General features: G+C 46.0%; 8 protein-coding genes and 2 non-coding genes across 10 annotated transcripts; 6 read left to right on the top strand and 4 right to left on the bottom strand. All coding sequences in view use genetic code 12, as the record gives it.

Annotated features, from left to right (window-relative positions):
* Window positions 1-799: 799 nt before the first annotated feature.
* Window positions 800-1,711, top strand: FOB63_004904 (dihydrodipicolinate synthase family protein; the record flags this gene model as incomplete). The annotated part of the gene is made up of 1 exon (XM_002617438.2): window positions 800-1,711. The coding sequence occupies one exon, from the start codon at window positions 800-802 to the stop codon at window positions 1,709-1,711; it is 912 nt and encodes a 303-aa protein (XP_002617484.2).
* Window positions 1,712-2,991: 1,280 nt separating this feature from the next.
* FOB63_004905 (amidohydrolase family protein) lies at window positions 2,992-3,987 on the top strand (the record flags this gene model as incomplete). Its single annotated transcript, XM_002617437.2, has 1 exon — window positions 2,992-3,987. One exon carries the CDS (start codon window positions 2,992-2,994, stop codon window positions 3,985-3,987), a length of 996 nt encoding a protein of 331 aa, XP_002617483.2.
* Window positions 3,988-4,352: 365 nt separating this feature from the next.
* DHG2 (SDR family NAD(P)-dependent oxidoreductase) lies at window positions 4,353-5,123 on the bottom strand (the record flags this gene model as incomplete). The annotated part of the gene is made up of 1 exon (XM_002617436.2): window positions 4,353-5,123. The coding sequence occupies one exon, from the start codon at window positions 5,121-5,123 to the stop codon at window positions 4,353-4,355; it is 771 nt and encodes a 256-aa protein (XP_002617482.2).
* Window positions 5,124-5,302: 179 nt separating this feature from the next.
* FOB63_004907 (Bacterial alpha-L-rhamnosidase family protein) lies at window positions 5,303-7,927 on the top strand (the record flags this gene model as incomplete). Its single annotated transcript, XM_002617435.2, has 1 exon — window positions 5,303-7,927. One exon carries the CDS (start codon window positions 5,303-5,305, stop codon window positions 7,925-7,927), a length of 2,625 nt encoding a protein of 874 aa, XP_002617481.2.
* Window positions 7,928-8,477: 550 nt separating this feature from the next.
* On the top strand, window positions 8,478-9,932 carry FOB63_004908 (L-rhamnonate dehydratase; the record flags this gene model as incomplete). Its single annotated transcript, XM_002617432.2, has 1 exon — window positions 8,478-9,932. One exon carries the CDS (start codon window positions 8,478-8,480, stop codon window positions 9,930-9,932), a length of 1,455 nt encoding a protein of 484 aa, XP_002617478.2.
* A 1,479-nt stretch (window positions 9,933-11,411) lies between these two features.
* PTR22 (Ptr22p) lies at window positions 11,412-13,136 on the bottom strand (the record flags this gene model as incomplete). The annotated part of the gene is made up of 1 exon (XM_066102443.1): window positions 11,412-13,136. The coding sequence occupies one exon, from the start codon at window positions 13,134-13,136 to the stop codon at window positions 11,412-11,414; it is 1,725 nt and encodes a 574-aa protein (XP_065958209.1).
* Window positions 13,137-15,499: 2,363 nt separating this feature from the next.
* On the bottom strand, window positions 15,500-15,571 carry FOB63_005699. The gene has a single exon. It is a non-coding gene; the product is annotated as a tRNA-Glu (tRNA).
* A 791-nt stretch (window positions 15,572-16,362) lies between these two features.
* FOB63_005717 lies at window positions 16,363-16,479 on the top strand. The gene has a single exon (XR_010715664.1). It is a non-coding gene; the product is annotated as a 5S ribosomal RNA (ribosomal RNA).
* A 1,146-nt stretch (window positions 16,480-17,625) lies between these two features.
* Window positions 17,626-21,858, top strand: FOB63_004910 (ABC transporter transmembrane region family protein; the record flags this gene model as incomplete). Its single annotated transcript, XM_002617428.2, has 1 exon — window positions 17,626-21,858. One exon carries the CDS (start codon window positions 17,626-17,628, stop codon window positions 21,856-21,858), a length of 4,233 nt encoding a protein of 1,410 aa, XP_002617474.2.
* A 964-nt stretch (window positions 21,859-22,822) lies between these two features.
* YCT1 (High affinity cysteine transporter) lies at window positions 22,823-24,418 on the bottom strand (the record flags this gene model as incomplete). The annotated part of the gene is made up of 1 exon (XM_002617427.2): window positions 22,823-24,418. The coding sequence occupies one exon, from the start codon at window positions 24,416-24,418 to the stop codon at window positions 22,823-22,825; it is 1,596 nt and encodes a 531-aa protein (XP_002617473.2).
* Between the last annotated feature and the right edge of the window lie 1,095 nt (window positions 24,419-25,513).

A 25,513-nucleotide genomic window follows, 5' to 3' on the forward strand; every position in this document is an offset into this window, starting at 1 on the left:
TTGCGCGCTTTAGCCGCCACGCAGGGTCATCTTCAACAGTCCGTCTTGTCGCAAATCTTGCATCAAGAGACAAACCTCTGCGTGTGTGCAGGTCGTCTAAGGGCAACGTTGCCCGAACAAGAACAGCTTCCGGCCTCTGCCCCGCTGGTTGTAGGCCCGGCCCGTGACTGCCCCAAGATTTTCGTATTTCTTGCATTCTTCATCTCTCGGTACATCACTTAGCGTCGTCTGACGAGGTTCTCGACGCATGTCGTGGTGCACGGGTGTCTGTCTTGATTTTCTTGCACCTTTACCGTTTGGGCCCCATCTCGTATTTAGAATGTCGCACGACATTCGTTAATCGAACGTACAGTCTCCACAGAAGCTTTGGCCAATTGTCCGATGCTAGGACGAGCAGGACAATGCGTCAAAAAATGGAGAAACCCGCAACTTTAAACCTAAAAATGCGGGTCGGACTTATTGCAATGGACAAGTCCGCAAATCGCGGCCACAACACTCAACTTGAGGAAGTTGGAGAAGAACTTTTCAGATTTGCGGCTCGGCCAACTTTCTCTTCATTCTTCTCTCGTTCTTTCAGCCAAAACAGGGCGGGGTGCAACGGTTGGCGGTCTATGTCATGCATATGTCGCATCCAGGTTTGGGTAAATGTCGGCGTGAATCCGTTGCTCCGATCTCTCCTGCATATACTAATTGTGGGGTAGGATCACCTTTGGCGCGGAATCATTTGGCCGCCCACCGCAGGGCATAAAGTTACCCCAGGTTTCGGTGGTCAAGAAAAAAAAGCACCAGTTATCCCCAAATGTTGCAAAGAGGAATCTACACCCCAGTCCCTACGTTTTTCAAAAAAGACTGTGTCACCATCGACTACGAGACCCAGGCCAAACATGCTCGGTTTTTGAAAGAAAACGGCATCTCGGGCATTGTTGTCATGGGTTCCACTGGCGAACTTTCGCATTTAACTCGTGCCGAAAGGGCGAAAGTGGTGGAGAACATCCATTCGGCCGTCCCCGAACTTCCTCTTTTGGGCGGAGTTTCCCAAGCGTCGGTGGAAGAAGCGCTTTTGGAAATCGAATCGTTGAAAAATGCCGGTGTGTCTTATGCACTTGTTTTGCCCAGTTCGTACTACGGGCCTGGAACCAAGCAGCAAGGTATCATTGACTGGTACACAAAAGTGGCCGAGAAGTCTGTCTTGCCCGTTTTGGTCTACATTTACCCTGGTGTGTGCAACAACATTGTCGTGGAGCCAACCACCGTGAAGACACTTTCTGCCCACCCTAATATTGTCGGCACCAAAGTTTCCCACGGCGATGTGGGCCACCATGCCTTGTTGGGACTCGACAAGGAAATTGCTGCTAACGGATTTCAATGCTTCACTGGCTTGGGCCAGATCTTGCTTCCCGCATTGAGTGTGGGATTCCAAGGTGCCGTGGATGCTTTGAGTGGAGCCTTCCCCAAGCTTTTCGTCTCCATCTTGAAGGCCTACGACAGCGGTGATTTCGAAAAAGCCCGTGAGTTGCAGTTGATTGCCACAAGAGGCGAAGAGTTGGTTGTTCGTTTTGGAGTTGTGGGCATCAAAAAGGCTATTCACACCGCCACTGGCTTTGGCGAGACCTATTTGGGCCGGGCTCCTTTGAACCAGGACGTTTCTCCCGAATGGGAAAACTATGCTCTGTACCTTTCGGCCTGTGCTGAGACTCACAAGTCCTTGTAAGGAATAAATAGAGTATAAACAAGTTTACGAGTGCAAGTAGCCACAGACTTTAAATCTTTACCTGTCTTGACCAATTTCCATGGGTGGTCGGGCTAAGTCAAAGGATGAAGAAACAAAAGAGTACGAGAGAGCAGTATTACCGTCTATTCACATGGACATTGGAATCAAGGCAGACTGTCTGAGGAAATGCACGGTCAATATTATTCTGGACCAAATGACATTTTCAGGAACAATTCACAAAATTAAATGCTTTGCACGAATGTTTTTCAGTTCTTCCGTCCCAGCCTAAAGCGTAAATTGGACCGTAGAACCTCTTCCAAGCTCCATACTGAAGTTAAGGTTCCTATCAGTTTTCATTCTCAATGTGCTAATATTGGTGGCAGTCTAATTCTCTTTTCTCTTTTAATTCTCTTTCCTAATTCTCTTTTAATTCTCTTTCAATTCTCTTTCAATTCTCTTTTAATTCTCAATCAAACCTATAAATTCCTTTTGTGAATATTCTCTTGTTCCTGTCATTGACCTGGAATTAAGACTTGAACAAACTTAGCGTAGAATTGGCTCTCCTCATTTTTCAGGGAGATAAGACTCTGCTTCGCTGGACTTTAGGCACTGCCTCTTGTGTCACCATATTCCTGCAATGGTCAAGAGTAAAAAGAAATGTGACCCCACTCCATTGACGGGTGACATTCCTGTCGTAAAAATTCAGAGTCCCACATTACTGTTTTGTTTCCATCAGATAGTGATAACACGTCATTATTTGTAAAAATAGTGGTCACAGAAGCATTTTCCTAAAAAAAAAGTCACTTCTACTCAACCTTCACCAACAACAATTTTTTCCCTTCTTGCTTAAGACTACTAGATTGGGACTCCTCCCCAATCCACAAGAAAACGGGACGACTTCCGTTCATCCACAGCCTTTCGCCTCATATCTGGTTATTGCCTTTTTCGCTCATGCATCCATAATTAGTAATGGCTGATTTTTTTTTACATGCGCAAGCCACTAAAAATCTGCACTGTTACAAATTTTTACTCACGCCTTCCAGTCTGCTGTTTTTATTCTCTTTCGTTTTTATGGTTACTGTCATCTATGGTGTCAGCTGGCCCTGTTGGCTAATGCTAATGCCGCACTATGCGGTTCATCATTCGGCCGCACTTGTATGCACCTTTCATGTAGCAGGGCCTGCATGCATCCCTCATTTAAATGTTACTTGCAGGGCGTTTTCTACACTTGCTTCGCTCCGCATATTTCCCCAGTATCCTAAGATACACCAAATCTGATAATGTACTCCATAGTTGATACTCACGTGCATCTTCTAGCAGATGTTCACAATTTAGTCTGGCAATGGAGAGCGCCCCATCCACTTTCGGGAGATCATCGTGTGGATGAATTTATTTCGCAATGCAAAGATGAACAAGCGCGGTTCCTGGTGAAAGGGCTAGTGTGGATCGAGGCAGATGCCTTGCACGATCTCGATAAGGGAATTGACGGCGTGAGAGGGCCCATTGAAGAATGCAAATTTGTCCTGCATTATTACTCGGGAACCCAGCTGGGCGAAGGTGAAACCAGACCAGGTTTCATCAAGGCCATGATGCCATGGGCTCCCATTCCATGGGGACAAGATGTTGTGGAGTACGTGGAGGTGTTGAAGAAAGAGCTTGGCCCGCAGTTTGAGCATGTCAAGGGATTTCGCTACTTGCTTCAGGACAAAGAGCCTGGAACAATGACAACGGCGAAGTTTATTAGCGGATTGAAGTGGATCCAGGAAAAGGACTACGCATTCGAGTGGGGCATCGACATCCACAATGGCGGTCTTTGGCAGTTTGAGGAATCAATTGAAGTTTTCCGCCAGGTGCCAAACACCCGGTATCTCATTAATCATTTGACCAAACCCAATCTTGATTTGGACCCAAAGAAAACGCATGAAAGCGAACAGTTCCAGAAGTGGAAACAGTGCATGCAACAGATTTACGAGCTTACACCAAACTCGTACATGAAGCTTTCAGGTGGATTTTCTGAACTCCCCGAACTGCTCTGGAATGATTTGGAGAAGGCCGTAGAAACGATTTATCCTTGGTTCAAAGTCTGCTTTGATCTTTGGGGTGCTGAGCGCACAATCTGGGCAAGCAACTGGCCTGTGTGTTCTATGTTTGCAGGCCCAGAGTTACACTCGAAGTGGTTTTCTGTCACGGAAGGTCTTTTTGACAAGATTGACCTCTCAAAGGAAGACAGGCAAAAAATCTACGAGAGTAACTGGGAGCGGGCGTTTGGCGTATAGTTGTATATAGTTGTCTAGTTTGGCGTTCATTGTTAACAAGCTGTTTTATCATAAGTAGACGTACCAGCATTGACCAAATGACACTGGTACTTTCGTGTTGGTCGATTTTTGTTTACTTGGCCCATGCAAAATAATTCTGAACCGTCCCTTCTGCTTGGTCTAATGGCGTTATCTCCGTAAGATGACTTTCAGTTCGTCGACATTACTTTCTTTACCTTGCTCATTTTCTTTGAGCAAATAGTCGTTTACTTTTAACCTGTGAAGTCATGTTTGGATACAAATCTAAAAGAGTAACTTTTATGCATTCGAGTATACGATATTCATAGACTTTTAATTTTCTTCTTCGGCATCCCACCAGATCCAGCTTACTGGAAATTAACAAAGGCTCCGCCGTCAACAAGGAGCTGTGCACCATTGACATACTTGGCCATGTCGCTCGCCAAGAAAACGGCTGGCCCTGCGAGATCCTCTGGCTTCCCGAGTCTCTGCAATGGAATACGACCCTCCATGTACTTTCTTTTTTCAGCATCTTTCAAATCCTCCTCGTTCAAAGCGGTTTGGATGGTTCCTGGAAGCAAGGCGTTGCATCTGATGCCGTATTGGCCGAGAGCACATGCTGTCAGCTGGATCAACGACAAAATCCCCGCCTTTGTAGGTGTGTAATGTGTTTGGAAAGCGCCTCCAACTAAAGCCGAGATCGACAGAACGCCAATGATGCTTCCACCTTTGCCTTGCGCCTTCATTTGTCTGGCAGCCGCCTGGATGGCGAAAAACGAGCCGTTCAAGTTGATGTCCACTGTACGCAAGTACGTTTCTGGCGCCATTTCCGTGAACTCGGCGAAATCACAGATGCCTGCGTTGGACACAAACACGTTCAACTCGCCAAACTTCGACACCGTCTGTTTCACTAAGTTCTGCGACGTTTCTGGCTTCGAAATGTCGCCTGGAACGGCAAGGAAGTTCGCCTCGCCGATCTCCGATGCTAGTTCCGAAGCAAGTTTGGCCTGGGCTGGCGAATCAAGGTGGTTGACGGCGATTTTTGCGCCGTTGGCAGCCATTTCCACGGCTATGGCTCTACCTATTCCGGTAACACCGCCTGTTATGGCCACGACCTTTCCTGCTAGAAGCTGCGCCATTGAAAATTTTCGTGATGATTTTTTTTTAGCTTGGGGTATTCTTAAAGAATGCAATATATAGACGCGGTGCCCCGCATTTCGGGCCGCGCACGCCCTCGGCCCCGCATCATCATTGATGCGGCACCAAGTGGGCCCTATATATATGTGCCTACTCTGATAATGTGGCATGACAAGACAAGATGAAGGTGGAAAACATCCGTTTGGATTTGACGCTTCCAGGCCCGCTTCAGGGCACTTTGAACACCACACGCCCTTCTGTGTCGTGGAAAACCGTTGGCGACGAGAAAAACTGGTTCCAGCATGGATACCAGATCAGAGTTCGCTACAACAACGAGAACTGGACAGAATACGAGGAGCAAATGTCAGAACGGTCAACTTTTGTCTCTTGGCCCGGGCGGGACTTGCGCTCACGTGAGACCTTTGAGGTTTCTGTCCGCGTGAAAGGTCCGGCCGGCTTTTCTGACTGGAGCGCTCCAGTTTTGGGCCAGGTGGGCTTTTTGGCGGGCCAGGAGAAGTGGCCAGCCGCTTTTATTGCGGCAAAAAACCAGCCTCGGGCCGATGGACCAACGGCGCCAGAAACGTTGTTCCGCAAGACGTTTTCCGTTCTGAAAAAAGTGGTTTCGGCCACAGTCTGGAGCACGGCGTTGGGCATCTACGAGTTGGAGATCAACGGCAAGAAAGTGGGGCTGGACTACTTGAGCCCGGGCTGGACCACGTACGAAAAAAGATTGTTGCACCAGACCTACGACGTGACGACCTTGATCGACGAAAACGTCCATGAAAACGTCATTGGAGCCAGAGTCGGCGCAGGCTGGTACAGCGGCAAGTTTGGCTTTGACGGCGGGCTCACCAACATCTACGGAGAAAAACGGGCCATCAGCGCCGTGCTCCGCCTTGTGTTTGAGGACAACTCGTCTGTTGAAATTGTTTCCGACAATTCCTGGCAGTCTTCGCCTGGTCCGATCGTGGCGGCGGGCCTTTACGACGGAGAATCGTATGACGCCAACCGCGAAATTCCAGGGTGGTCGTCGGCGGCGGAAAACGGGGTGGACAGCTGGGCCGGAGTGGACGTTGTTCCATTTGAAACGTCTCGCATCGAGCCCCAGACTTTCCCCCACGTCACTGTGCAAAGAAAGATCTCTCCAAAGCAGATCTTCACCACGCCCAAGGGAAAAACCGTGGTTGATTTTGGCGAGAACATTGTCGGGTTTGTTGAGTTCCAAAACGCCACGGCTCCTAAAGGCTACCAGATCCAGTTCAAGCATGCTGAAGTTATGGAGCATGGAGAGTTGGGCACCAGACCGTTGCGCGAGGCCAAAGCTACAGACACATACACATTCAAGGGAGAAAAATCGGGCGAGCTGTATGCTCCACGCTTTACTTTCCACGGTTTCCGCTACTGCCTAGTGGAAGATGTTTCCAGAGCACTTTCACTTGAAGATTTGCGTGCGGTGGTAATCTCGACCAACATGGCGCAGACTGGCGAGTTTTCCTGTGACAACGACCTTCTCAACCAGTTGCACGACAACGTGATTCGAAGCACAAGAGGCAACTTCATCACTTTGCCCACAGACTGCCCTCAAAGAGACGAGAGAATGGGCTGGACTGGCGACATTGCGCTTTTCGGCCAGACGGCCGCGTTCCTCTTTGACTGTTCTTCCATGCTCAGCAGCTGGTTGAAAGATTTCTGGTGCGAGCAGGAACTCAAGGCCGACTCCAAGTTCCCGTATGCGCCGCCTGTTACTGTGCCCAATGTCATCAAGTACATGAAGCATTTCTGGGACGACCAGATCAGTGCCATCTGGCAAGACTGCGCAGTTTTCTTGCCCAAAAAATTGTACGACCTGATCGGAGCCACATTTGTGTTGGCCGACCAGTACGAGAGTATGGAAAAGTGGATCGAGTGCATCCCAAAAATTCCCGGAAAGGTTCGCTGGAACAAGGAGAAGGTGCCTCACCAGCTTGGCGACTGGTTGGACCCAGAGGCGCCGCCAGAAAATCCGTTCCAGGCCTTGACCCTGGCGTATCTCGTTGCAGATGCGTTTTTGTACCAGGTGCTTTGCTACATGACCGAAATCAGTGCCCAAGTGGCCCCACAGAACAAGGAAAAGTACGCTACCATGGCCGCACAGTGCAAATCTGACTTCCACGACGCATACATTGAGAGCTCGGGCCAGTTGCTGAGTGATTCGCAGACCGCATACGCTCTTGTCATTTGTTTCGGCCTCTACAAGACTTCGGAGCAGGTGGAGTACGGAGGAAAGCGCTTGGCGGCGATTGTGGAAAAGAATGGATTCAAAATCGGCACGGGTTTTGCCGGAACTCCGTTTGTCACCAAAGCTTTGGCTACCACTGGCCACTTGGCTTCTGCCTACTCCATGCTCTTGCAAAAAGAGTGCCCTTCGTGGTTGTATCCTGTGAGCATGGGCGCCACTACCATTTGGGAAAGATGGGACAGCATGAAGCCAGACGGAAGCATCAACCCGGGCGAAATGACGTCCTTCAACCATTATGCTTTGGGAGCCGTGGCATCGACGATGCACGAAGTCATAGGCGGGCTCGAGCTTGTGTCTCCAGGCTATAAAGAGTTCAAAGTGAAGCCGCAGGTGGGCGGAGACTTGAAAAGATGCCGTGTCTCGCACGAATGTCCATACGGCACCATCGTGTCGAGCTGGAAAATTGAAGACGGCAAGTTTTCGTTGGATGTGACGGTGCCTTTGAACACGAGGGCCACAATCGAGTTGCCCGATGGCACACAGTCTGAGACTGGTTCTGGTGTCTACAGCTTTGAGTGCAAAGCTTAAAAAAATAAAACAGCTTATAGGAATCATTTAGTGAAGCATGTCTTTATTACCAGGACGTAGATATGGCCAATAAGGGAATATTCTCTTGCACTGATACGATGAGATCAGAAACTGAGCCCGAATGACAAATTAAACTGAACTATAATTATTTTGAAACCATTTCTGAATCTTTCAGATAATATGACGTTGATGTTTCTGAAATACGTAGATCCGCACCATTTTGCCAATTTGTGCGACAATCACACTAAATCTGACAATGTGCCTCACCATATTTTTCACCCAATCATGCATCTCAAGGTCAAAAGGGACAGCGCCGGAAAAATGGATTCAGAATAACATTAACAGACAAAGATCTACATACACAGTCTGGAACTTGACTTCCCGACTTGTCAAATTTGACTTCCGCAACTCCGAGACATGCTACATGATGATGCTCCTCTGAAATGGCGCTGGAATATTCTTACTCTGTTTCATCTTCCCACTTGCTTTCTTCCCTCTGGCTTGCTTTCTTTTTGATATCGGGCCATCATTGTCTTCTTTAGTGATTTGTATGCAAAAACGTGTCACCAGACCCGTGCCTCCCTCTCTCCCCCACACTGGCCTGCATATGTCACCCCGCGATGGGTTTTTCCGCGCTCTGGGTATAACCCCACAAAAATCCGCCGTCGCATCATCATTGCCGCGCTCCCGCGCAGTATATAGTGTCTCGCAAGCCCAAAATATTCTCCAACAATCACACAACATGACAGACTTCCCCAGAATCAAAAGCGTCAAGACATATCTTTTGGAAGGTAAGGGCATTGGTGGCGACTACCACAATGTCGAAAAGGGCCACTGGCTTATTGACAGTCCCATCTCCAACCCCATGTCCAAATACAAAGAATACCGTGCCTCGAGAGTCAGCTGGGGTATCAATGTTTTGGGCTCATTCTGTGTTGAGATCGAGGCCACTGACGGAACCAAAGGTTTTGCTACCGGATTCGGTGGCCCTCCAGCATGCTGGTTGGTAAAGCACCATTTCCTCAGATTCTTGGAAGGCGCCGACCCAAGAGACTACAACATCTTGTGGGACAAGATGTTCCGTGCGTCCATGTTCTACGGCCGCAAAGGTTTGCCAATCGCCGTGATTTCCGTCATTGACTTGGCCCTCTGGGATCTTTTGGGAAAGATCCGCGGAGAACCCGTCTACAAGTTGATTGGCGGAGCCACAAAGGAGAAGATCGACTTCTACTGCACTGGATGCAACCCACAGGCTGCCAAGAAGATGGGATTCTGGGGTGGAAAGGTTGCGCTTCCATACGGCCCAGACGAAGGCCACGTCGGACTCAAGAAAAACGTCGAGTTTTTGAGAAAGCACAGAGAGGCCGTGGGCCCCGACTTCCCTCTTATGGTGGACTGTTACATGTCCTTGACTGTTCCATATGCCATTGAGTTGGCCTCGGCCACAGAGGACTTGAACATCAACTGGTTTGAGGAAGTTTTGCACCCAGACGACTTTGACGGCTTTGAGTTGTTGAAGAGAGCACACCCTCGCATGAAATGGACCACCGGTGAACACGAGTACACCCGTTACGGCTTCAGAAAGTTGATTGAGGGCAGAAACATCGACATCTTGCAACCGGATGTCATGTGGGTCGGAGGAATGACCGAAATCTTGAAGGTGGCAGCTCAAGCAGCTGCGTACGATATTCCTGTCGTTCCACACGCCTCTGGACCATACTCCTACCATTTTGTGGTGCTGCAGCAGAACACTCCGTTCCAGGAGTACCTTGCCAACTCTCCTGACTCCACTTCGGTGTTGCCAGTGTTCGGAAACTTGTTTATTGACGAGCCTGTTCCCGTCAAGGGATACTTGGACACCACGGTGCTTGACAAGCCTGGTTTCGGCTTGACCTTGAACCCTAAGGTGGAGTTGATTGACTCCGAGTACATCTTGTCTCCTACTCCAGAAAGACCTTTGAAGGTGGAGGAAAACGGCAACGGCCACGCTAACGGCAAACACTAGTTATGATACTATACCAATATCACGTATGAATTTCGATTGACATCATTGAAACAGCTTCGTAGTGTTTGACTGAATACATTGATTCAGTTTCGATTAGGGCTTTATTGTCGTTGCAAAGGTTGTCAGTGGCTCACGTGGCGCCGGCCTTTTATGCTCTGTCATCTTTTGACTTGTGTGTCATGTTTGGAGTAGTTGACTGTGAATATACCTGATGCATTTATCTAGACCATTTCAGCATTATAAGTCTTCCGATGCTACAGAATCGTTAAATATAGAACACGGCACTGAATACAGTATTCATTGTTAGGTTTTCTTCGAGAACCAGGAATTGGGCCACTAGAAACTACACTTGTTAATTTTCTCGCATCCCATCATCCTAGCTGCTATTCAATGATGCAAATATCATCATTCTGACTACTCGACCGTCTTCGGTTTGCTGGGTTTTGACTAAAGCTCCAATCGTATTGTCCCCACTTTCAAGCATGATATCTTAAAACCCCACAAACGGTCACCACGATTCCGTCTTCGGATGTTTTAGTCTCAATAGAGCTATTTTTAAACAGCCAGAGACGGAAATTGTGCCGAAGAGCCGACTTTGAAAGTGCATCGGCGCCGACAAAATACGTGCGAAAATAATGCTTTCAATGTTTATGCTGGTGATGAATTGATCCTTAGTTCCATTATTATTTCTTTTGTTAAGCACTACTTAATCGAACACTCATCACCTCATTATTATGACGTCAATAATCATTAACTCATTAATGATACTTCATCAATTATCCTTCAAAACAATACTGCCCAATAGACAACGTTTTTCGGAATTCCAGACGTGAAATCCGATAAACCCAGAGGGCGAATCAGAAGACGAGGAATCATCAGAGCAAAGCATCAAAGGCGGCAAACCTGCTCATCACGTTAGTAAAGCGCCAATGCAGATACGGCGTTCTTTTTTTTTTTTATTTTTTCTTTCTCAACGGCTCTACGTTTCGCCGCTAAACAACACATCAAGCATATGCCATCCTGCACAAGTCTTGCTTCCTGGAGATGACCTCACTTTTCTTTTGTCTCCGCCCAGTTGGGTAATTCAGAGCGGTACATTGAAAATATCAGAACAAAGGTTTTTTCCTTAGAAAAAAAGGTACAAAAGGCTTTAAAGGGGCGACTCGAGGCCGTATTCATAGGGTACCAGCTACGAGTCACTCTGCTCTACTTTGAAAGTGTTTTGAAAAATTCTACATAGCAACCTGCATCGATTATGCACATGCTGCATCTCACATGTACCGTCCATGCACAAATGCCGTTCTCTCGCGCCGCATCGCCGTTGCCAGACCGTGCATACATGAGCGTTGCCCCAACAAAAAGAAAGCGCAAAACGTCACAAGATTCAGATAAAGCAAAGTCAGGCACGATGACAATGGCATGAGATCCCCAGAACTACTATTTTGCTACTAATTAACTTTCATTATCGTTTATATACCACTAAGTGAAACCCTTTGTAGAAGCCTGGAGAGAACCCACAGGCTCAAGATGAAGATCGTCGTCCATGAGGTCAATGTTGTTCAATTCATCTTCCTTGTCATTGTAATGCTTGAAGATGACCCAGAACAACAAACCAGAAATGAAACATGCAATGGCCAAACCGGCAAATGCCCACACAAACTTGGGGTTGGTGGAAGTTGGCGAAAGTGCAATACCGAGGGCGGAACCGACAGCGTTCGTAAGCAAGAACAAGGACATGATGAAAGATTTCATGCTGGTTGGCGCTTTGGTGTAGGCATATTCCAAACCGGTGATGGAGGCCAAAATCTCCGACATACCAATCAAAAAGTAAGCTGGAGTCTGGATCGCCACATGCACACGGTTAGGCACGTTAGCATATTCTGGAGCACAGCCCATAGGGTCGTCATAACATGGGCCAGCTTTGTAAATGTAATGTTGCAAGACAGAAGCATAAACCATGGAAGCAGCACCAAACATGAAACCCCAGAAGATCTTGGTGATGGCTCTGAAAGGAGTGAATCTTCTAATGAATGGGTAGACAAATCTTTCACAGATTGGAATGAACACAATGATGGTGATGGAATCGATACACTGCAAGATATCGTTTGGCAAGCCGTGCAACTCCATTTGACCGGCCTGGGTAATGAAATTGTTCAACATCTGGCCGTACACAACCCAGTAGATTGGGAAAAAGACAAACACTTTACAAGCGTAAACGGATCTTCTGACTTCTTCAACGAACTTGTCAGTCCATGGGTACTGTTTCTCACTGGCACCGGCCTTGGCTGCGTCGTAGTTGAATTTGTTCTTGATGGCAACCCAGGTACATTGGAAAGATCTGGCAATCACCTTTTCGGAGACTGGCACCTTGACATATTCGTGTCTACCAAAGTACAAAGCAAGCAAGGCAATGACAAAGAAACAGAGAGGCAACAAGTAAGCAGCCCAGAAGTCGACGTGAGCCTCCAATTCAGTAGTGGCAATGACAGACAAAGAACCAATGTTGATCATGAGGTAAAAGAACATGAACACGTTCTGGATGGTGATGTTAGGGTCTTGGATGACTCTTTCGCCGCTCTTCAAGACTTTGATCACAGGCTTTGTCTTTGGAATCTGGTCAGCAATCAATGGAGACACGTTGGACTTGACACCACCAGTTCCAATACCAATGATAATCACGGCAGCAATAAAACCACCCAAAGAGGCGTTCTTGCTGGCCACAGATGGCAACGAAGTGATGAACAAAATGAAAATACCAATGATGTAAATCACACAGAAGATACAGATGGTCTTGAACTTTCCGTAGTAGGTGTCAGCAACCCAGGCACCAAACACAGGAGTCACATAACACCAGAATTGCCAAAAGTACGACAAGGCAGTAGCACCCTGACTTTTCAAGTTCAAAACACCCTTTGGCTTGTCGTCGGGGGAGTTTTGCATGTAGTTCTGGAACGGAGTGGACAAACCGTAGTAGGAGAAACGTTCAGCCAACTCGACAATGGCCACAAGCCAACAACTGATTGGGATCTTCTCCGAGACATGTCTCAACTTCTTCATTTCTTCTTCCGTTGGCTCTCTGCCCTCATCGGACGAAGCCAAGTCTTCCAAGCCATCCTGAGAAAGAGCCTGAGACTTCTCGAAAGAGTCGTTCTCTATGCTGGTTTGCTTTTCGTAAGCAATGTTCTTCTCTTCGATCGAAGACATGTGTGAGATAAACTACAAGAAGAGGGAAAAAAAAAACGTTGCGCAAATGTGCGGCGTTTTGACATTTATAAATGGTTGTGACAATTCTGTCCGCCATGGTGCACCCCTTTCGGCACTTTAGTCTGCTCAGGACCTTATCAGTAAAACCGCCCACTCTTTTTCGTTCGACTGGTGCTAAAGCTGCACCGGTTATGAGCGCCGGACTGCACATGCTGCGCAGTACCCGCGGACGTGAGAATGCCGCACCATGAAAAAAAATGGAACCCTGCGCGATGCAGATTGCAACCAGGTTTGTGCTTGCACACATGCACAATGTGCATGCACAAAGTACGGTGGTGATTCCTAAATGTCAAAATGCCGTTTAACTTCAGAGCCACACGAGAATATTTAAGCCGCACCGCCGCAACGGGGTTTTAGGTGTGAACTGAGAGATTTTTTCACTGGGCCACTGTCTGCGTGAAAGTCGGGCCGCAATGGGCCCTATTGCGTTTTCTGCAGACCGCTTTCTCTTTTCTTCTTCAGGGCCCAGCGCCTGCCCCAGTGGCGCACCTTATGCATGGCCTGTACTTTTCTTTTTTTTCCTTTGCTGGGCGTGTCAAAGTCATGAGCTGCGCGTAGATGCACGTCAAACCTCTTTCAGGTGACACCACTCCCTACTAAAAGAGACACTTGAAGACTTTATCAGGACCAAGAAATTTGGAGCACCAAGACCCTGATCTTGCGCGTTTCTTTTTCTGGCAAATTTCTGCTGCCTTGCTTTGGGTCTCCAGACTTTTTTTCTGTATGCCCTTTATTTCTTCTTGCGTCTATGACATTTGCCGATCTACAGTTGCTTTGCGGTTTCTTCTTCCCAGATGTAGCTAGCCGACATTTGCTGATATTTTCTGTCTTTAATTTGTGTTATACACCACGCAATCACGTGAGGGCTTTCGGCGTTTTGTTATCGGCTATCTTGGAGATTGATGAAGCGCTATCTGCAGAAAAAATGGCCAAAAGGGGCTAATCAGAATGCTCTGGGTCTTTGCTAATTGGAAAAGATGCCAGAACCAGTCTTTTCATTTCTCTTGTCAATTCCAGGAAATGTAGCTGAAGTCCAAGTATCATGGAGTAAGAATGGTAATTGAGGGGGAATCAAACTGCTAACAACAACTATGAAAAGTAACAGTGTATTATCGTGGCATTTTCAGAGCCACGCGATCAAAGGCTTCCCGCAACCACATAAGCGAACACAGATCTCCATAATCTGCATACCGACTTAATTTCTCCATCCCTCCGTCTCTCCGCTTCTCCTATTGTGATATCTGATGATCTGACTAAATGAATCAGCAAACATGGAAGCCGTAGTCTAAAATGTAGAAGGTCCAACAATCAGTTGTATTCAGAACCTAACACAATTATATTCATCTTTATCTGACCTTTCGCATGCCGTCCGTCGCTCTTATCAACCAAAAAAATAGTAAAAAATATTTATCTTGACTTCGCCACACTTGACATTCTACACAGATTTTTCGTCCATAGTACCCACATCAAACTCCAAGGCGTATCTTCAGTTATCTTTGCTTCTCGCACAAGTGGAAACTTTTGCCGGAGTCCTGGATCTTTACACAGTCCGTCTGGAGCATGTGTGCATGGGGGACCATTCAGTTCTCATGGATTTCACACTTAGTAGAATGTAAAAACGATCACTTGCTGAATATTCAGTCAAAATTCATTTTTGATGAAGTTAATGGACAAACTTACAAGTATTTACTGAACTTTACCAGTGTGCAAGCTTCATCGTCATAATTGAACGACATAGTGAACGAACGCTTTAGAAAATCAACCATATCAGTTTAGGTATTGTTCTTCGGGGCTAGGACAGTTAAAGATTAAAGATTGTTGGCTTGAATTAAAGTGCAATCAGTCAAAGGTCTTTGTCTTTTCGACTTCAGCAAGACTCATTCACAACAAAGAGGTAAAACTGTTGCACTTGATCTTTATTAAAGTTTGCCCACTGTTCCACAGTGTCACCTTTCCTTCTCAGAATACCCAAGTACAGAATGGAAAATTGGAAATTATGCCCATTGTAGATATTCCGTATAGAATCGAGAACTCGTTTGCTGGCTTTCCTTTAGTTTAACCATCGATCAGACTCACTCAAATTGAGGCAACCGCTCTTTGACCACCAAAGTAGGCTTAAATGCAATGTGTTCATCATTAGAAAAGTCTACCCCGAGTAAAATGGATAACCTAACTGAAAATATCTACTTTCCTTGTTCGATCTGCAGATGAAATTAGAACCTAGATGATTTAATTGAAAGGTTTGATTTCTGATTGTGGTTAGATGAATTTTCTCGCCCAAAGTAGGTTCGGCAAAAAGATAACTCCGATACCGGGAGTCGAACCCGGGTCTGCTCGGTGAAAGCGAACCGTGATAGCCGTTACACTATATCGGACAATTGATGAAGGTAAAAACCATTGTAAAGCCACACATTGCATATATAAGCTAGTTAGATGAAGCATAGAAAAATGTTAGAGAATTCAACATGGATGTAGCATCGAAAAAAAAGTCTGCATTCTTAGGCTCGCGTCTTAGAATTTTTCTCTTATGCTGTGCGTACGCTGAAACCAATTTTGTTGGACTGATTTTTCTTTAAGCCTGTGCGGACAACCTTTTCGAGTAAGTACGATATCGATTCCATAATAGATATATGTGAACAGTCTTTACAGTTTCAAAACCACAAACAATTAATGCACAAACAATCAATGCGCCTTGCTATTTTTCCGTTGTTAGGTGCAATCAATAAGTATAATCCTCACCATACTTCGTCACGAGACAAACTTGCAAGTAAAGTCAGATTTCTCGAGTCTGCAAGAAAGGTGGAGATATCTCCGGTCTAAAAGATCGAGCATGCCAATATTCAAAGTCGATTCCATCAATTGCTCATCTTGATGTATGGTAACCCGTAGACTCCAGCTTGGACTTCTGTTGTATTCGAGAAGTGGAAACATCATCATTTCAAAATGAGCTTCTGATACATTAGATTATCTGTTTGGGGCGTTGGAATGAGTTACTATAGAGACATATGAAATGGTCACGTGCACCAATCGAGACAGCGGACAAGAAATCCATCAAATGGAAACAACCTAAGAGAAAGCACACTTCGGAAAAAGAAAAAAGAAAAAAACAAATTCAGGGGACGCTAGGCTGCCAGTTTCGTCGGCTGTGTGGGTCCTCCGAGCAAAAAGATTGCAGCACCACAATTTCACGCATTGTCTCCAACTGCATTACTCGGTGTGGCTCTAAGTGGCTTGACTAACGTTGATCGGACGGGAAACAGTATTTTCCACTTGATATGGCCGCAACCGAAAGTTGTTCTTGCGGCTATTATATAATGAATAGAGCTAGGTGAAAAGACAAGAAAACAGAAGTAGAGGATGGTGGACGGATTGTTATGTAATCTAAATATGGACTTCTTTAGAGATCATGATTGATCCAGCCCAGGACAATTACATGTTGAAGTATCTTTTATACAATTCCGTCAATCTGCTATTGCTTATTACTTCAGTTATTACTTGATTTTAGTACCAGTTATATCTTCAATAGAAAATATTTCATTCTATGGATCGAAACAAAACGACATCGCACATGTAGGTCATTAACCATGATCTGAGCACTTGGATTGCCACCAAAAAGGCAATTTTTCAGTCTATCTAGAACTTTTGGATGCTGTGGCCTGTTAACCAGACCAAATGTCATCCAGTTACCTGAGTAAAGAAAAGCAAAGTGGCATATCATTCTTTGAGCAATTGCCGTTGTTCGTTGAGGCAATTGCCATTGTCTACATTTCTTCAACGAACACGAAAATGACCAGAAGGTGGCGTTTGAGAATAGAAATGTCTCTGTCGGGCCATATGTGGCAGTACAATTATTCCCATCCTGGCCTATTGGTGTAGTCTTGCCCATCTAGACACTGTATAGACACGTGCATGGGCCGCAGTCGGTGAAGCAATGAGAATTCTCAGCCCAAAAACAACCGACCCTGATCTATCTGCGTCATCATCGCCATTCATCATCGCCATCCATCATCGCCATCGATTACATCATCGCCATCCATGACTCAGACAACTAAAAACAGCAACTGGCAGAGCTGGTAAGGGTCCTGCACAATGCCCCGCTTATCGCCGTTGGCACGGCTCCGTTCCGATAAGGCTGAACCCTAACATCAAGATAAACATAGGCCAGACACGAAAACCATCCAAAAGCCAACTCACGTACATGTCAGGACAAAAAGCCAAACACCAGCCGCTAAAGTAAAACACCAGTCGCAAGAAAACACCAGTCGCTAAAGCAACACCAGTCGCTAAGTCCATTGCCCTTCCGTTCACGGAATTACGGCGCGGCTCTTCTCTTCGTATATCATTGATTCTTTTGCCACCGGTGGGCCGGCTAAAACACTGAAAGTTACATATAAGGCCGTGTGGCACCTCTGGCCAATCCTGCTGCCCCATGGATCACGAGTCTGCTGCGTTTTCGCTGCGGGCGCCGCCGCTCCGCCAAAACCGCCTTCTTTCGCCGCTCTTCACCAAAAAAGTGCCGCCTGTGCCCCAAGACCATGAGAGACACACGTATCCGCTCTACGGGAACCCGATCCTGTGGTTTTTCTTCACGTGGTTGTGGCCCGTCATGATCACAGGCTACAAGCGAACGTTGGAGCCCGATGATTTGTACAAGTTGAACGATAAGCTCAAGGCCGATGCGCTAGCGGCGCGTTTCGAGGCCATCTTCGCCCGCCGCTTGGCCGAGGACAAGCGCCGCCACCTCGACCAAACCCTAGATTCCAGCAAAATCCTGAATTCCAGCAAAAACCTGCTGAACAGTCCCGACTTGGATGACTTGGCCGACTTGGCCGACTACGTCCCCTCCGACACGCTTTGTCTCTGGTCGCTTTTCGAAACCTTCAAGTGGCAGTACCTCACGGCGTGTTTCTTGTGTGCCTTGGCCCAGGTCGGCTGGACATGCAACCCTCTCTTGTCAAAGAAGTTGATCGCCTATGTGCAGCGGAAAGCGCTTGGGATCGAGCTGGACACGGGCAAAGGCGTTGGCTATGCGCTAGGCGTGTCACTAGTTGTATTCTGCTCCGACATTCTCTTCAACCAGATGTACTACTTGTCGTCGTTGACCGGCGCCGAGCTGAAGGCCATTTTCACCAAAGTCATGTTGGACAAGTCGTTCCGGCTCAACGCCCGGAGCCGCCGTGTATACCCTGTTTCGAAAATCACCTCCATCATGAGCACAGACGTCTCACGGATAGACCTCGGTTTGGCCACGGCGCCCATGATCATTGTGGCGCCTGTTCCCTTGGCCATTTCCATTGGCATCTTGATCCACAACTTGAAGGCGCCGGCCTTGCTAGGCATTGGCATCATGATCTTGTTTCTTGGGTTTGCCGGTTTTCTCGGCTCCTTGCTTTTCAAGTACAGAAAGTTGGCTACAACCCAGACAGATGCTCGTGTCAGTTACATGAAAGAAGTGCTCAACAACTTGAAAATGATCAAGTTCTACTCGTGGGAAAAGCCGTACATGGCCATGATCAAAGCCGTGCGGGAAAAGGAAATGACCTTCCTCCTCAAAATGCAAGTCACCAGAAGTATAATCATCTCTGTCGCTGTATCCTTATCCTTGGTGGCATCGTTTGCATCCTTCATGCTTTTGTACGGAACAGCGTCTGTTTCAAAGAGAAACCCAGCTTCCATCTTTTCTTCGGTGGCGTTGTTCAACATTTTGGCCCTGGTTTTCATCAATCTTCCGCTTGCTATTGCTGGCGCCACCGATGCTTATATTGGAATGAGAAGAGTCGGCCAGTATTTGGCTTCCGATGAACATGTGGAAGACAAGAAAAGAGTGACCAGTGAAACTGATCGCCAGTTGATGGAGGAGAAAAACTTGGCTATAACTGTTTCCAATGCCAACTTTGAGTGGGAAATATTTGATATTCCCGACGAGGAGAAAATAAAAGAGGAAAAGAAGAAACAGAAAGACAAAGAGAAGAATGATAAGAAGAACAAGAAGAAGAAACTTTCACTGGATGAAAGTTCACATGAAGCTGTTACGCAACTGGAGAAGCCTACCTCAGCTGCCACTTTCAAGCTCCGAAACATCGACCTAACTATAATGAAAGGTGAATTTGTTGTTGTAACCGGACTGATCGGATCAGGGAAGTCCTCTCTTTTGCTTGCCCTCGAGGGCTCTATGAAGCGAAATTCCGGTCAGGTGAAAACTAATGGGTCTCTACTTATGTGTGGCGCTCCATGGATCCAAAGCTCCACCATTAGAGAAAATGTGATCTTCAACAATCCTTACAACAAATCGTGGTATGAACAGGTGATTGATGTTTGTTGCATGGACAGTGACTTGGAGATTTTGCCCGCAGGAGATCAAACAGAAATTGGCGAGCGTGGAATCACTCTTTCTGGAGGCCAAAAAGCCCGACTTTCCTTGGCAAGGGCTGTGTATGCTAGATCCGATATCATCCTTCTCGACGATGTCCTTAGTGCTGTTGATGCAAAAGTGGGAAAGAGAATTGTTGACGAATGTATTTTGGGCGTCTTACGCAAGAAGACCGTGGTGTTAGCAACACATCAATTGTCTTTGATTGAGTCTGCGGACAAGATCGTGTTCTTGAACGGCGATGGCACAGTCGATGTCGGAACATCAGAAAGTTTGCGACGCTCAAACGAAGCTTTTCAGAAACTTCTTTCCCATAGTACAACTGAAAAGTATGCAGAAGAAGAATCAAGTATTTCTTCTCAAACAGACGAGAGTATCAAAAAGGTGGTGGTTGAAGCACAAATTAGCAGACTCACAAGCGTCTCCAGCACCAACGAGAAAACAGACTTACAGAAACAAAACGAAGGAAAATTGATTATGGAAGAGGAGAAATCAGTCAATGCCATTAATGCTGATGTCTACGTACGTTACATCTTTGCTGGCATCCCAGGAGTTAAAGGGGCAATGATTTTCGCTGCCGTAATAATCTTTTCTATTCTCTCTGTGTTTTTCAATCTTTTCACAAGCACTTGGTTATCATTTTGGGTTGAATACAAATGGAGAAATAGATCAGACGGTTTTTACATAGGATTCTACGCGGCCTTTACCGTCTTGGCTCTAGTCACATTGACCTTCGGCTTCCTGGGTGTGATTTATGTGATGAATTTGTCTTCGCGTACCCTCAATATTCGTGCTGCCGAAAGAATCCTATATGTGCCCATGTCCTACATGAATGTGACTCCCATGGGCAGAATCATCAATCGATTCACCAAAGATACGGATGTTCTAGATAATGAAATGGGCGACCGCATGGGTATGATCATTTATTTTGCATCTATCATTGGTGGTGTTCTCATTCTTTGTATCATCTACCTCCCATGGTTTGCCATTGCAGTGCCTTTCCTTATTGTCGTATTTTTCGGGTTTGCCAATTTTTACCAAGCTTCAGGTCGGGAAATCAAAAGGCTAGAAGCAGTCCAGAGATCTCTCGTTTACAACAACTTCAATGAGACACTTACAGGCTTGGACACGATTCGTGGGTACGATAAAACTGATGTTTTCCTTTCTAAAAATATTCGCTTGATTGATAAGATGAATGAAGCGTATTTTATCACAGTGGCGAATCAGAGGTGGCTTGATGTTGCCGTATCCTTTTTAGCTACGATTTTTGCAATCATCATCTCTTTCCTTTGCGTGTTTCGTGTTTTCAAAATTAACGCTTCCTCTGTTGGTTTGCTTTTATCAAATACTCTTCAAATCTCAGGCATTATCACAACTCTTGTTGTTGTTTACACTAGAGTCGAACAGGATATGAACTCTGCAGAAAGAATCATTGAGTACGTTGACGACCTCCCACAAGAAGCACCTTACACTATATCGGAAACGACCCCTAATCCCTCTTGGCCGCAACAAGGACAAATAGATTTCAATCATGTGAATTTGGCGTATCGTCCTGGATTGCCTATGGTCCTAAAAGACTTTACAGTTCACATAGATCCTAATGAGAAAATTGGTATCTGTGGAAGGACAGGAGCTGGTAAATCTTCGATTATGGTTGCCTTGTACCGCATGGTTGAGTTGACGTCAGGAAATATTACAATTGATGGGATTGACATTAGGACCCTTGGGCTCAACAACTTGCGCTCGAAGCTTTCTATCATTCCGCAAGACCCTGTTCTTTTCCAAGGAACCATTCGAAAAAACTTGGATCCTTTTGGTCTGGCGACCGATGAGCAACTTTGGGAAACGTTGAGAAGGGCCCGAATCATTAAAAGTGAAGACCTCAATGAAGTGAAAAGTCAAACGGACCCTAACAAGATGCACAAGTTTCATCTTGACCGAGATGTTGATGTCGATGGCGAGAATTTTTCTCTTGGAGAAAAACAATTGATTGCATTTGCTCGTGCCTTAGTTCGGGGAAGCAAGATTTTGATTTTGGATGAAGCAACTTCTAGTGTGGACTATGCCACAGATAAAATTCTACAAGAAGCGATTGTCGAAGAATTCAGTGATTGCACCATCTTGTGTATTGCTCACCGCCTAAAAACAATTTTGAATTACGATAGAGTGATGGTTATGGATCAAGGACAGGTTGTTGAGTTCGACAAACCAATCAATCTATTCAAAAAACAAGGTACTTTCTTTCAAATGTGTGAAAAGGCTGGCATTAATGAAAAAGAATTTGGCCACTAAGATCCAGCAATGAGCCAATCCGTGCATAAGATGATCCTTTCTTAATTTTACTACCAATAGTCTGTTAATGTGGCTATGGTATCTGTTATATTTACTTGAATGTTATTTGTAAAAGAACGTGTAGTTGCAAGAGGATGCATAGTAGGTGACACAAAACCGGGGTAGGGCAGGTGACACAAAGAGGAACATAAACCCGTGCACCATAAGCAAAACATCCATACACCTCAAACTTAACACCTGTACATCCGTAAACACCTGTACACCAATTATCTAAACACCCGAACACCAGCCATTAGACATCCGTACCTCTTCATACATAAGCCTGGTCTGGCTTATGTCTGGCTTCAAGGAATAGACTTTCCATCGAAATGTTTTTCAATGGACTTCTTCCTGATGTGCCACTAATTTTGATCTTTGGAGTATAAGTTTTGGCTACTTCTGAGTGAATTGACTACTTTTATACTAGACTTGAGGACGATCTCATATAGAAATTAGTCAATCTTGTGTTTGTGAATTTGCATCTTCTATCATCATACCTGTCCATGTTTTATCTTAAAGAGTAAATGGATTTGATCACTACTTATTTTTTCTTGAAAGTTGCATTTTGTACAGAAAGTGTAAAACGAAGTGCGAAAAGGATTAACCCAGTTTCACCTTACTAGTGAGATGAACAATAAATGGCTGAGGAAATGTTCAGATTGTTTTGATAGTCTGGACTCTAAAATCACAAAAGGAAAAAAAATCGTAGTTGCTCGGTTAGAAAAATGCTTAAGTGCGATCCGATTTATGGAGATTCGTCTGGATTAGCATTATTGTGAAGATATTCAGTGCCAAAAGGAATCCGAACCAACAGCTCACTTAGACCTAACGAGTAACTTTTCAAGTTAAATCTAGCACTACATACTTTCTCCAACAAGATAGACCTTTTCGTACGTGACAAAAAATTAGATTGCATTCCCATTATTTAGAGTGGATATATGAAGGTCTTGTCCTCCAAATCGGTCATGTCTAGCAACGCCATATCCACCGATATCATTTCGCCCGATTCATCCTTGACGTAGCCCGTCCTGTCGCCATCTTTCATGGCTGCTAGTCTTTCTTTGTTTCTTCTGCTCAAAATAAACCACACCACACCTATAAGAGCCGGAGCCACCGAGAAAGAAAGCACAATTTGCACGATCCACGCAGGCACATACCGAGGTCCATCTTTCGCCTGCCAAAGCTGCGGCGAAATGATGTTCGAAACGGAATAGGCGCCAAGAACCATGGCGTTACGTGTGAGTCTTTTCGAGTAAGAAGATCCGGCCGTACTCGAAGCCAAACCAAATGCACAAATCCACGCCACACCAAACGACTGCGACGCCATACAGATGGCCGCTAGCATTCCAATGGAGTTGTGGATATCTAGCGAAACTGCCACAACGGACCCGACCCATGCCGGCAAAAGAGACCAGATGATGCAGAAACATGTGGAGTTGGGAAGGAGGTACATGACCAAGCTGGCAAAAACAGACCACACCACGGCCCAGCCGGCACCGGCAACCGTGACCAAAGTCGAGTCGAGATTCGAAATGCCACCCATTTGCTCGTAAAGAAGCGTCTGCTGATAGGGTAAGTTGTTGGCCAACTGCTGGAGCAAGAAAAAGCCGGTGATGAGCCACGAAATGGGGTCTTTGAGGGCCTCGATGGCATGGTGTCTTTTGAACTTCTTCTGCTCAATGGTGTTGAGCTGGGTCCGCTGCACGCGGCGAATGACCCATACTTTCTCTTCCGTGGTGAGAAACTTGGCCGTGGAAGGATTGTCGGGATAGAAAAACCACACAATCACAGACAACACCAACGTGAGAGCGCCGATGATGATGTGCAAAAGACGGTAGCCCTTGAAACTGACGTTGGCGTAAATCACGCCGTAGGCAATGAAACCAATGGGGATGGGCGACGCCATGCAAGAGGCGTAGAAAATCGGCTGGGTGGCCGCCCTCTCGTCTTTGGTCATGAACATTCCGTTTGTGGTGGTCAAGATGGGGATGGCCAGCGCCTCAAGAAAGCCCAAGAAAAAGCGGAGCATCATCACTCCGGGGTAGTTGTATGCCACGCAGATCAAGAAAATGTGGATGGCCCAAAGGACAGTGATGGCAAAGAGAACTTTGCTAAGTGGAAAATGCTGGACCGCATAGGTGCCGGGAAACTGGCCCACGAAAAAGCCCACGTAGAATAGCGTGTTGATGTTGTTGTACTTGTTCTGGTCGAGCCCCGTCTCCTCCCAAAGGCCAAGAATCGACGAGTACGACAAGGTGGCCTTGTCCATGTACATGATCATGTTGACGAGAAAGGTGATTCCCAACACGTACCAGATGACTTTGCGGCGAAGTTTTTTCTCCTGTTCGGGCGTGATTTCTGCCACTTGTGGGTCATGTTCTCTCATGAACGCCAAGGTGACATCGGCATCTTCAATGGATATCAACTTGGCCGACTCGACGGACCGAACGGAGTCGCTGAGCGAAACTTTGGCGGCGACTTTCTCTGTTTCCGCCCCGACGTTTTTTTCGATGCTCGACATGTTGGTTCTGACCCTTCATTCTGGCCATCCTGCCCTCTATGTATACTTTTCACGGCTATACGTCTTTTCACGGGACCTGCAGCCTGCACAATAGGAAACGTCAAGCGTCTTGTCTGACAGAGGAGGATAACTATGTCCGACTAGGCGCTAACGCCACAGCTGGGGAATATTAGCGCAATACGGTTCCAGTTACCGTTTTTGTCGATTTTGCTTTTAGACGGATGTTATTTGTCCAGATTTGCATCAGGGTCTTGGATCTCGGGCTTAAGGGCGATGCGCGGCGCAAACGCCGACGGCGATAAGAGACGCCACAGTTCAGGCCAAAGAATGAAGCGAAGAAGAAGAAGGGAGTAGAGAAGAAGGGAAAAAAGAGATAGACAGAAGCGACCGGCTGGATAGAAGAATAAGGACGACTGGAAGCTCCAGTTTTCCTCTTCTGACTTCTTTTCTTTGTCCAATTGAATCTGAGGTATCATAAGGCCGGATGGTGCGGCGATAGTATCTTGTATGCAATCAGTCATACCGATTGGCGCCACATAATGGCGTTAGAAGATCTTGAAAACGCCAATGTGGCGTAGATAAGAACGTGCAATGAACTGACTTTGGACTGCGGTGATGTATCGTAGACTTAATTAAACAAAATATTTGTTGAGTCGTAATCTCCAAATCCGGAAGAGTCGGACCTCAAAGGCCATTCCACTCTTTTTTGAAATGTAACGTAAAATTAATTTAAGTTGATCGGACCCATTTGAGAAAATACAGTACTACACAGTCAAGCCGAACCAGAATGTTATAACTATGGAAATCAGAAGCCTACGTTCAAGCGCATCATACTCTCTGCGCCTAATCTGGCAGTGAATTATGGCTGATAGATATAGAAGAGTACAAACAGCCTAGCTGGGAAAATAGCTAAGAATGAATGTGACTTTTTTCTTGAGCCAAACGTAGACAGAACTTAACCTGGCCTGTTGATGCTTTCTAGGAATAATGAACACCGAAGCTTGTTCATTTAATCTATGTATACCTTAAATACCAACTATTTGCACGTTTGGAATATTTGTATTTATGAACTGGTTTTATGGTTTAACTGTTTTC

Source organism: Clavispora lusitaniae, assembly GCF_014636115.1.
Source record: "Clavispora lusitaniae strain FDAARGOS_655 chromosome Unknown tig00002663_pilon, whole genome shotgun sequence".
NCBI classification, from domain to species: Eukaryota; Fungi; Ascomycota; class Pichiomycetes; order Serinales; family Metschnikowiaceae; genus Clavispora; species Clavispora lusitaniae.